General features: G+C 39.7%; 1 protein-coding gene across 3 annotated transcripts in view; it reads left to right on the forward strand.

Annotated features, from left to right (window-relative positions):
- Positions 1 to 12,637, forward strand: part of LOC310721233 (phospholipid-transporting ATPase ABCA1) — a 168,797-nt gene that overhangs the window by 107,793 nt on the left and 48,367 nt on the right. For all 3 annotated transcript variants that reach the window (XM_083532642.1, XM_083532641.1, XM_083532640.1), the window contains exons 30-33: positions 50 to 177; positions 531 to 629; positions 6,922 to 7,114; positions 11,942 to 12,036. In XM_083532642.1, the coding sequence (XP_083388768.1) occupies positions 50 to 177; positions 531 to 629; positions 6,922 to 7,114; positions 11,942 to 12,036 (515 nt within the window). The remainder of the gene's footprint in view (positions 1 to 49; positions 178 to 530; positions 630 to 6,921; positions 7,115 to 11,941; positions 12,037 to 12,637) is intronic.

The following is a 12,637-nucleotide window of genomic DNA, read 5'->3' on the forward strand; positions in this document are numbered from 1 at the left end:
CTTATCACTGTGTTTGCTTTTTTTGTTTGGGTGTGGGTGTTTCCATCAGGTGGTCCTCCCAGCGCTGTTTGTGTGTCTGTCTCTGATTTTCTCTTTGATTGTCCCACCCTTTGTTGAGTACCCCAGTCTGGAACTGCAACCCTGGATGTATGGAAAACCACAGAACACTTTCTACAGGTACAGACACTCACCGATCAGGAAATATTTCAAAGGCAATGCTTAACAAAACTCTCCTGTGTGCATATTTAGTGCTCCAGAAGTCTAGAAGTCTAACCCGTAAACCACTTGTGCAATATTTACTCAATCTGGCCCCTCCAGCTAGACTGCTAGTCGAAGCAAGCATGTGTGTAGGGGTTTTATTGCACTATTTATCAAGTCTGTTGCTCCGTCTGTAAGGTAAGAGTGTCTGTGTGTGCAAAAGAGAGAGCAGCAGGCACTGGCGAGATTAGCAGTATAGAAGCCTGATTTGTTTGACTCTGATGGAAGCCCTGATTCAGCTGTGTGTGTCTTTGTGTGTGTGTATGTTATAGTGCTGACAGGATGGATGTGGACGAGGCAATGAGGGTAAAACGTGCTCTCCTTTCTGAACCAGGCTTTGGCACCCGCTGTATGGATGGCAACCCAATACCGTGAGTTCTGCCTCATTGTGTGTATGGATGTACCAAAGTTTTAAAAGTGTCTCCCAAGAGTTTCATCAACAGTGAGTTTTATCAATAGTGAATTTCACACAGCACATTCAAATCCTCCAGTTTTACATTTACATTTACATTTCTATTTATGGCATTTGCCAGACGCCCTTATACAACCTACACCCGAGCAGTTGGCAGCTTAATGGTGCTGGGATTTGAACTTGTGACCTTCTAATGCTTTAACCACTGAGCTATCCCCTCCCTATACATTTGTCATTCATTAAATATGGTTTGATTAACAATGGGCAATGTTGGTGCCTCACAGCCTCAAGTTCTGGATACATCCTGCCCATGTTCTCCTTTAGATTAGAATGCGATTAGCTACTTTAAATTGTCTTTTAATGTGAGTATGTTTACTTCGGATCTGTTTTTTGGCTCTATCACTTCATATGTTGGTCCTTTCAAGATTTCCTCAGGATCTACCATGATGCATTTAATTTACACTATTGGTGTAATTCTCTTATACAGTTGGTCCCTGACTCAAGATGGAGATGCGTATCTATGACCTGAACGTAACTTGAAAATATCAGGTGTAAGCTATACAAATGTAACAAATAAAAGATTGCTAATACAATTTAGCAAAACAGAGCAATTTACAGTATTATACTGTATAAACTATACAGTATACATGTATGTGGCAGTGGGTGCATGGACTAACGCCATTTAGTGAGTGGAGGGCGGAGCATACACTTCTCCATTTGACTGCTGCGCAAAATTTTAAATAGTTTTTTTGTCAATAAGATCAAAAAACTGGGGACCCTCTGTATTCTACACAAATAACCTGGCCATACAAGTAACACACTGGAGTGCAGGCAATGCTCAATTTCCCATTTTGTATGTTTAAATTTACATTTCTGGTATTTGGCAGACTCACCTTTGAGGAAATGGTGGCAGTTTCATGGTGACAGGCTTTGAATTTACAATTTTCCCATCAGAAGTCTACCATGTCAACCACTGAGCTTTCACTTCCTTATATTTTTGAGGGTAGATGATAAAAAGGAAATCCTGCACAAAAAGGAGCAGGGTAATCAAAATTGCAGATAATTGTGATTAATTCCATTTGATATGCTAAAATTTTTAGTGTGCAATTGAGGGTTATTTTGTCCACCGCATCAAAAGAAGTGAAAATTAACATAATGTGTGTTGCTTATAGCTTTATAGGCAGTGTTGCCAGGTGCATGGTTTTCTCACAGAAATAGACAAACTGCAAGTATAACTATGACATAATGTGTATTAAAAGCAAACCATTTAGGAGTGTAAGTTACATATTTTGTGTAAAATTGTTGCTTTTTATAATTTACAATGCTGTTTATTTAGACTATTTCATTCTTTATTTAATTCTCATTAATTTCAGCTCTGTTAATTGTGCAAAGGCCAGGAAAACGCATATTAATTTCACGCAAAAACTAAGAAAAGCAATCAAAATGTTTTTTTTTTTTTTATTATTATTATTATTATTATTTTTTTATTATTATTTATTTATTTATTTTATGAATTCACTATTTACTAGATCATTAGTCTTTTTAATACCTTCTACAGTGTGTATTTGCTCTAAAAGTGTTCTTTAAATAATTGTTAATTTATAATATTTTCCTTTGATTAATATTTTATTTTCAGTTAACTTTTTTTCAAAGACAAACTCAATTTTAGCACTTCACAGTAAATTTTAGATCAAATTTAATGCTGCATACAGAGTGCCTTCAACTTTTGTAGGTTTGGTGTGATACTTTTACCCTTTACTGAGGGTACTGAATCAATTCTGATACTTATATCAACGATTTATGTACATGTTACAGGCTTTGTTCATGTACTATTTATTTAGTTGACTCAAACTCAAGTTACTGACTTCATCTCAAAGCTTTTACAGTCCATTCAGGTACATCATGCTGTAAGCATATATCATCCTACTCAACTACCGAACTAATTTACAATGCTTTTATCATCCATTCAGGGACTTCATGCCTTCAAGCTTTTCCAATCCACTCCAGAACCTGATATACTTGATTCAGATCCCTGATTCGGTCTCAGTACTTATTAATTCGGGCATCTGACTCCAACTTCATGTTTGTGCCGATAATTCAAGTGTTTGGTTTGATGATTTCTTCACATCCATGCACAGTCCATACAGGTACCTGTCTCAAATGTAATTTTCATATCATACATACAGGTACCTGATTTAGCCTTGATCTATGTAATTGTTATACAGATACCTTACTTGTACCTTACTGGTCCCTGCAGCATTAGTACATTTACCTGCCTCAGCCTTGATCCATGCACCAACCATGGCTGGCTGTTTGCTGTTGCACTATTTTTTTAGGTCTCTGACTTGAATCAGCTTCTACTACACCTACAAGTGGGACCTGATACACTTGATGATTGTACAATCTGCAATACATATACCATGCATATACTTGATCTGTGTGCAATTTTATTCAGGTACCTTACTCAATCCTGATGCTACTGTAGTACCAATTATTTAGAAATAATGTGACAGCAATTTTCAGAGCTAAATACAAATTTGAAGCACAGTAAGAGTCAATTTTACATACAGGGGACATCTCAATTTTGTACAGTATCAGGGGAGAACTGTGTTATGCACTCTTACCACTGTAAGCACACACTCCCTTGGTCTATTTAATTATACAGTACTTTGCAACCTTCTGTCACAAGCTGCATATCAGTGTGCAGGCATCATTCTCATTGGACCTCAAACATGGTACTCATTGGGGAGTTAATAATCAGTGGAGGAGCAAGATAATTAAAATATCCCGATTTTAAGCCTTGAATGAAAATTACCTTCAACAACAATGGCTAAATAATGGCATGGAGATGATGTGTAGTCTGTATACCTTGCAGTGTTAAATCACAAGTAAATCACTAGTAAAATTAGTTTCTGAAATGGTCTAATTAGGCCAATTCAACTGAATGTCAGAAATTAGGCTTTAGCTCTAATTATTAGGAAATTAAATTGTTAATATTGTACTTACTTAGCATTATCAATTACCTATTTCGGTGCTTGATTGATAATATTTAGAAATCACCAAAAAGCAAGCTGGAAGCACATACCTCAGTTGATGGTGTTTTTTTCTCATGCTATGAGGTGATAATCTAAGATTATCAGCAATCTAAGATTAAATTAGGTAATTAGACAAAGTACTAAAAAGCCAATTTTGTAAAAATTAAAAAGTAATTTCTGACATTTCATTTTATTGGTCTAATTAGACCAATTTCTAACATTTAATTTATCAGCAAAAATTTCTAAGAAGGTAGAAAAGTTAGATTTCTAAAAACACTAAAATCGTTTTGAAATTTCCATACCATTTTAAATAGCAACAGATTATTATTATTTTTTTTAATGTTACTATGGTAAATTGTCTATCTTGGATTTCTTGAATTTAAGTTGATGACAAAGCCTGACAAAGGTGAGCGGGATGGACCAGCCCACAGCGTCACAGAGGTCTTGGAGGGACACTCCAGAGGACCAAGCCTTAGAGGCTGACACTTCGGGATGAGTGCGCTCTGACCCCGAATGGGTCGTAGCTCGTAAGAGGATCTGTTGAGGGTCTGCTTATGAGCGGAAAGGCCTCTCTTTGGAGGGCCATAGCAGATAAACAATTGCTCCGACTTTCTCCAAGGACTTGTCCTGTGGACATAACAGTTTAGTGCTCAGACCGGGCACAGTTGGTTCAATCTCTCCTGGTCTTGGGTCTGAAATGGAGGAGGATTGAATGCCTGGAGCCTGAGAGGTCATGGGACAACCAAGGGCACTTTGGGGATGTAACCCACTTTACGGTGCAGGAAGGCACTGGCCATGCCTGGAGTGAACTCCAGAAAGGAGGGGGCCACAGAGAGGGCCTGTAGATCACCCACTCTCCTCATAGTGCAGATGGCCAGCAAGAACACAGTCTCAATAGACAAGTGCTTCCATGTAATCTCGGCCAGCGGTTCGAATGGGGGGCTCAGAGAGAGCCTCCAGCAGAACGGCCAGTTCCCACCCAGGCACTCTTGGTCACCTCAGCCTCCGGGTGCCACAGAGAAAGCACTGGGTCACTACCCAGTGAATGCCTCGACACGGGGGCGTGATACGTCGAAACAGCGGACGTGTAGACTTTAATAGTGGACAGAGCCAACCCTTTTGAGAAGTGTTCCTGCAGGAACTCTAGCATTGAACCAGCAAAACAGTGGACTGGGTTGTAGGAGCTTTCCCTGGGCCCACAGGAGGATCTGGCCTGTACAGGGGGCACGAGTGCAGACCTCACTGGTGGTTGATATATGAGACCACCGAGGTGTTGTCCGAGCGGATCAACAAATGATGGCCGCTGAGGTCCGGGAGGAAACACTTCAGAGCCAGAAGTACAGCCAGCATCGCTAGGCAATTGGTGTGCCATAGCAGATGGGGACTCTCCCATAGACCTTGTGCAGAGCGGCCTCTCGTGACCGCTTCCCATTCTGTGAGGGAAGGCAGGTAGGCATCGCCTTGTGACCTTGATCGTACGGAGGGAATTGCCCTTTGGTGAGAACCCATGGGCTCTGAGTATGTACAAGAGGCTAAGTGGAATGACATTGTATGCTGCTGCCATGAACCCAAGCTAATATTAAACAATAATCAATATAGTTAAGGATGCAGATGCAGATTCCCCTGAAGTCTCAAGGGAGCCAGAGCCACAAAGACACATTTCCTGAAGGTGCGGGGTGATAGGGCAAGGCTGAAGGGAAGGACCCAATATTGGAACGCTTTGACCCCAAAAGCAAACGATGCCACCCGGAAACCAAGGAGTGAGCTTGCTGGAGCTGGCCATGCCCTGAAACACATTTCGTGGCGGTGCTACGTGCCGGTCTGCCCCCTCTCTTCCTAGGAGATACAGAGGCAGAGCTGCACGTTCTCATGGCAGGGGAAGAAACTGGCAAAAGGGTTGGACCGGGGAAAAGGAGGTAGGAGAAAATAGACAAGGCCGTCTTCAAACCTTTTGCGAGGTCCATTAGCGAACCTCAGGAACCGGAACGCTGCTATGCCTCAGCGAGAGCGGGACCAGAAACCCCCCCCAACACACACACACACAAACACACACAGCATGGACAATGCGGCCGCGTTCCCGAAGCATTCCGATGCAGCTCTAGTTCCTAAAAAGGAACATAGGTTGTCTTTCTTATCTTTTCTACATATGCGAATGTAATAGTGGCTAGCAGCATAGTTATATTTAATGTCTGCAAATTCTCTACAAATATGGTTCAAACAAAGAAACTAATACATATGTATCTACTGAAATATTTCCTTGAACAATCATACACGCTAGTACATTATTTCATTTGTGTTTAATTAGTGGGACTTATAGACTATTAAGTTATAGACATGGCTACTATAATTTCTCATTTATACCTGTTACTAGTGTGAAAGCAGTAAAAGAATTTATACACTACAAAAACTGTTTGTAACTATTCATTGGGGAAGTCCAACAAGGTCATAGGCCCTTTATTATTTAATCACTGTATCCTTTTTCTAGATATCATAATTAGATACTTAATTAATAGGTACCCCTACATAAAATGCTTAAATATATAAGAATTGTCGTTGAGCATCAACTAAGGTGAAGAAAACATTAAAGCCTATACATTACTGGGAAAATTGCAATGTTATTTGGCACATTGTACAGGTGTTAGAAAAAGAGAATTTTTATGTAAGCAAGGTTTTACTTCAAAGAAATATCCTCTAAATCATCCAAGCTGAAAAGGTACCAAAAGTACAGATTTGATTGTCCTTTAATATACAGAATCGCTGTTGAGTTGGAAAGACCTCAAACACACTACACAGCATAATCACACATTCCCTTTAGAGTTACACTTTCCCATAGCTTCTTGTATGTCTAAGTTTTCAGTCCATTGTGTCAGGTATTTATCTTGTTCACAAATTCTCAGTGTCGAGTTGTCACCTGGGTAACAGATGCTCTTTCACTGACGGCTATATAAAATGATTATTTCCTTCTCAGCCGGAATTTACACCAGCAAAAAGAAAAAGGATAAGATAATATTTTAATGGTTCTTAAATCAAATTGCAGATTTCAAGCGCAGTCATTTTGTAGATACCAGCAAGTATCCAGGACTCCTACCACATCTAAAATGACATTTCAAACATATTTGTTTAATATTAAATTGAAATATAATGTTTTGTATTTTATTGCAATCCATATTGACATATGACATATTTTTGGTCCTGGTTTTCCTGTTCCCCTTTCAGTAAATATCCATGCACCCCTTCCGGAGCGACAGACTGGTTTACTCCTTCGGTAGACCCGTATAGCCTGGAGATCTTTAATAACGGAAATTGGAGTATGCGGAATCCATCTCCGGATTGCCAGTGCAGCACTCCCCAGCGCAACATCATTCTGCCAGACTGCCCTCCTGGTGCGGGAGGTTTACCACCACCTCAGGTTAGTTACAATCTTGCCACCATGGTTTTTAACAAATGCTGTTTTCTCTCTAGCTTTTCTTGCTAGGGTTCAACGCAGTGTTTCATCAGTCCATAAATTTGATTTGGCACAGGTTTCTGCCCCATTCCCTTTTCTGGTGCAAACCTTCAATTTTATCTGGGCTTGCAACCAGTACTAAGAATGCACGTTCCCAGTGGCTAGGGCTGGTTTCCTGCCCAGCAATCAAACCCGGGCAGTGGAGGTGAGAGCATGAGATCCTTAGCCAGTAAACCACTGGGTATCACTCAGTTTTAAACAAAAGAAGAAACTAAATTTAACTCTGTAGTTAAAATATAACACCACTGAATTTAAATAAGTATTTCGAATGTTGGTGGTTGATGGATGGATCTTCAGATTTTTTGGAATCTTCTGACATTGTCACATTTGTATTAAAATCTAAAACAGCAGCTTTAATAGGAGCCGATTGTACATGATCAAAATGTTTAAGACTGCATGATATTAGTAACACTGTGAAGGTTTAATTGAGCAGATGTTTAACATTTATGAAAGGCGTGTCCAGCGTCAGTGTTATGTGTCAGGAGGTTTTTCACTGCAGCAATGTCTTTAGGACAGAAGACTACTCATTTGTTTGCTATAGAATAAGTTGCTTGTCCTTTGTACAGAACGTCCTACAATCTTAACACTGTGTAAAAACATACTTAGAAACAAACTAGGAGACTATGACCTCTTTACAATGATTTCACAATTAACAAAACATAGCTTATTTCATTCAGAAGCTATCAAATGAGCTAGTTTTTCTTTCATTTTTAATTTTACACAAATGCACCAATGATCAAAATATTGACTAAATGTATTATTGGAGATTTACAATGTCAATCCACTGATTAAAAATTCATATAATGTTTTTTTCTTTTTTTCTTCTTTGATTAAGATGCTTGGCTAAAGTCCCAGGCGCTTTGTCGCCGTATTATTTAATTTATTAATGCAACATCTGGAGGTCTTGACAGGAAATGTTTTCGCCATTTGTTTCAGTCACCTGAAAATATGTTGCTTTACACCAGACAATTTGTTCTGCGTATAATCAGTCTAAAGTGAACACAGCAATCTATCTGGCTGCACACGGTGAGTCAGAGTCCTCAGAACCTGCTCTTTGAATTACCCTGATATCATCTCATGATCAAGTCGAACACGGGACATCACACAGAATTTTTGCCGCACGGTTCGTGTCAACGCCGGCTCGGCAGGATTCTGTCAAGATAAAAAATAAATAAATAAATAAATAAATAAATAAAATCCCAGTGACAGATCTGTCAGCCGGAAGCGTGTGCTGAACAGGCTGTAAACCTTTAGCTGCATTCGAATTTCTATGCTAATGACATCTCAAGTGTAAATGTAGTGAAGTTTCCTCTCTCACTCCAAACCAGTTTATTTTTGCTTTGTTGCTTTGGCGCAAGGGAGGAGGATGTATGACTGAGTGCATGTATATATATACACACACACACACACACACACACACACACACACACACAGAGTTTGACCCAGTTTGTGAGCCTAGACTTAACTCGAGTCATTGCTCTATGACGAAAGAATCTCATACCAAAACGGAAGTGAATTAAATGCTCAGCGGTTAAGGTTCTGCTCCAGTGATTGAGCTATGAGTTCAAATCCCAGGACTGCCACAGCACCACTATTGGGCTCTTGAGCAAGACCCCTCAACTGCTTTAACCTGCTCCTGGGTAAGCTGCTATTGGTTTCTGCCACATAAAAATATTGCTTCACTCCTTTATCACCATCTGGCCAGGACTGAATAAAGCCATCTTTCTTATTCCTCATGAGCATTACTGCGGATTTAATTAAGCCACACAAACACACACACATACACACACGCACACATACACAAAAAGAAAAAAAATTTTGATTGTGGTTTGATTGCCAGGCACACACTCATGGTAATTTAAATGATCTTGTGCTCGATAAATAATGCCTGCTAGTTTGATCAGCTTTTGCTTACTTTGATTACAGTTAATTGTCTGCGAGTGTAAGGATTCCAATTATGCTGCTCATTTAGAGAAGCCACTTGGGTCATTTTGATATGCTAAGATCTATATAGACGCTTTTGCTGTATTCAGTAAGGTGTGAATTTATTCTGGTGGAGGGAGGGTGATTAATGAAAGCGAACTCTCATGTGTAGATAATTCAGCATGTACAACAGAACGGTTCTCTGTAATGATATCTTATTTTGGACAGTTCTAAAACAGGTGCTTTGCATCCTTCTGAGAATATGCCATTCATTCATTTACATTTACAGCATTTAAATCAACACAAGTTTAATAGGTTGCCGACTTGGGAGTGGTAGCTTAGTGGATAAGGCTGTGGGTTACTGATTGGACGGTTGGGGGTTCAAATTCAGTTTTGCCAAGTTGACACCCTTGGGGGCGTTGAGCAAGGCCCTTAACCCTTTGTGCTCCAGAGGCACTGTATTGCATTGCAGAATATGCAAAGAATAATTTCCCTGTGCTGTAACGTACATGTGACAAGCATAAAGCAACTATTCTTTCTTTACTTAGGATACCACCAGCCTAAACTCTATTGGGAGGAATTATAGCACATTTTTTAATACATAAATACAGAAAACAGAAAATATGTGCTAATTGTTCTGGAAGAGGTAGGTCTTCACCTATTTTTTAAACAGAGCCAGTAACTCAGCTGTTTGGACATCTAGGGCAAGTTTATTCCACCACCTTGTTTCCAAAACAGAAAAGTGTCTTGATGTACAGTATATCTACCTCTTACCCTGAGAATTCATCCATTTGTTTATTAATGAATTAATCCACTTATTTATCCATTTCATGTTATTTTTATATTTTATAGAATTTTTATCTTTAGTATTCAGTTTATCTTGGTCACAATGGATCCAGAGTCTATCAAATGATCCTTTGCTACAATCTAGGATTACACAAAGAATGAGACTCCAGTTCATCAAAAAGGCCTCACTCTCACTTTCATTCCTGGTCTCTGATCAGCCATAACATTATTACCACCCGCCTAATATTGTGTTGGTCCCCTTTTACTGTTAAAACACTTCTGACCTGTCGAACATTAACAGCATTAACTTCTTCATTAATCTGAGCCACAGGAGCTCGTCTGTTGGATCGGAGCACACGGTACAGCCTTCGCTTCCCACATGCATCGGTAGCTTGGCCGCCAATGACCCTGTCGCCGGTTCACCGCTGTTCCTTCCTTGGAGCACTTTTGATAGATTCTGACCACTGCAGACAAGGAACATCCCACAAGAGCTACAGTTTTGGAAATGCTCTGACCCAGTCGTCTAGACGTCACAGTTTAGCCCTTGTCAAACTCACTCAAATCCTTACGCTTGCCCATTTTTCCTGCTTCTAACACACCAACTTGAGGACAAATGTTCACTTGCTGCCTATTAAATCCCACCCACTAACAGGTGCCATGAAGAATAGATAATCAGTGGTATTCACTTCACCGCTCATGATGTTATAATGTCATAATGTTATGCCTGGATGGTGTAAGAGACCCCTGTCTGGCTTAACACGCACTGAGAGATAGTAGAGACCCGCTAATTGTCTAAACACCAACATAAATTAATAGAAGATGAATAGAATGCTTGAATAGAATTCTGTTTGGTCCTGAGCTCAGTTCTGAGTTTTGAGCATTATTAATACTGCCGAGAAAAATGCCAAATGGTGTAATTTGTGACTCCAAAATCTTCTCTTGAGTCTGATGGCCTGGTGTTGCATTATGGGTGAATTGGTTTTACTCTAGGTGTTCCTGGTATAGGCTCCAGATCCACCATGACCATGACCAGGATGGAAGCATGTAGTGAAGATGAATAAAGAACATAGCTAAATAAAAGATAAAAGGAAGGTAGAGATGCTGCTCAGGTTTGAAAATGAATTCCAGATATATATATATATATATATATATATATATATATATATATATATATATATATATATATATATATATATATATATATATATATATATATATATAGCAGTCCTGCTTAAATATACCTTCTCCACTCTGAAAGTTGCATGCATGTAGCTGTGTTTGCAATTAATAAATAATTAATAAACAAAAAGAAATGTGTGTGAATTAGCAGGCCTCCAAACTTCACATGCACATCTGCAACACTGTCAGGCTAGATGAGACATCTCATCAGAGACTCCATGCAGCCTAGATGGAGTGACAGAGAATAAATATTGTAGGGTAATGAGGAAATTGAGAGCAGACTGAAAAACAGAGAGGCAATGTTTATTTTCCACCATGTCTGTTCGCAGAGAAAATGATACGGTTTTGCAATCTCACGCTATTAACGTTGCGCCGGGGTGACAGTGGGTGCTCAGATTTGGCAGACTAGCAGCCGTGATACATGTTAACACAAAGGGGGCGCGGATGCTCTTAATTACAACAACAGAGAACCAATCAACACCTTTTGCTCATATGCATAAATGAATCTCATTAATCAAGGCGAAGGACATTTGAGTCAACAAAGTAAAGTTGCAAGCTGCTTTCAAAAATTAATGTGTGTGTATGTGTACAGGAAGAAAGGGTGATGAGCCTCTTACTGATCTGTTAATTGCCAATTATGACCCTCTCTCCATCACCCTCTGTGCAAATTAGCAAGTAAATCATGAGACGCTTTTGTGTCGTCTCCTAGGCTTTACATCTCTGTTGCACTTTAGTAGTTTTTCTTCAGGTGCAGAGCAGTGGGGGTGAGCCTCGGGCGGCATGTGACACTAAAAAAAAAACTGTATCTCTGTCTCATTTTCTCTTTCTTTTCTCTCCTTATAGAAAACACAGAATACTACAGACACCCTGCAGGACCTCACAGGTCGAAATATGACTGATTTCTTGCTCAAGACCTATGCGAAGTCTGGAAAAATACGGTACTAGCATATCCTGACCCTATCACCAGACACAGAGACAGACAAAGAAAGAAAAAGAGAGACAGACAGACAGACAGACAGACAGACAGACAGACAGACAGACAGACAGACAGACAGACAGACAGACAGACAGATAGATAGATAGATAGATAGATAGATAGATAGATAGATAGATAGATAGATAGATAGATAGATAGATAACATCCCAAATGCTCTACCTCTTTTCTGACCACATTCCCAACAGTTTTTATCTCTCTTTATACCCTTTTCCCACCATCTTTTTGACTCTCTCTCTCTCTCTCTCTCTCTCTCTCTCTCTCTCTCTCTCTCTCACACACACATACTCTGCCTACCCAATCCCCCCAGGCTCTATCTTTCCTTATACCTCATTCCCCCAGGTGTTATTTCTCTTCCTGCCCCATTCCCACAGGCTTTATTTTTCTTTATACCCCATTCCTACAGGTTCTGTTTCCCTCTGTACTCCATTCTTCTTTTATTTTCTTTCTTCCGACCCCATTCCTCTTAGAACCCCACTTCCCCTAGGCTCTATCTCTCTTTCAACACTATTCCGAAAGGGGCTAGTTTTCTTCTTACCCTGTTA

The sequence above is a fragment of the Silurus aristotelis genome (genome assembly GCF_946808225.1).
Source record: "Silurus aristotelis genome assembly, chromosome: 27".
NCBI classification, from domain to species: Eukaryota; Metazoa; Chordata; class Actinopteri; order Siluriformes; family Siluridae; genus Silurus; species Silurus aristotelis.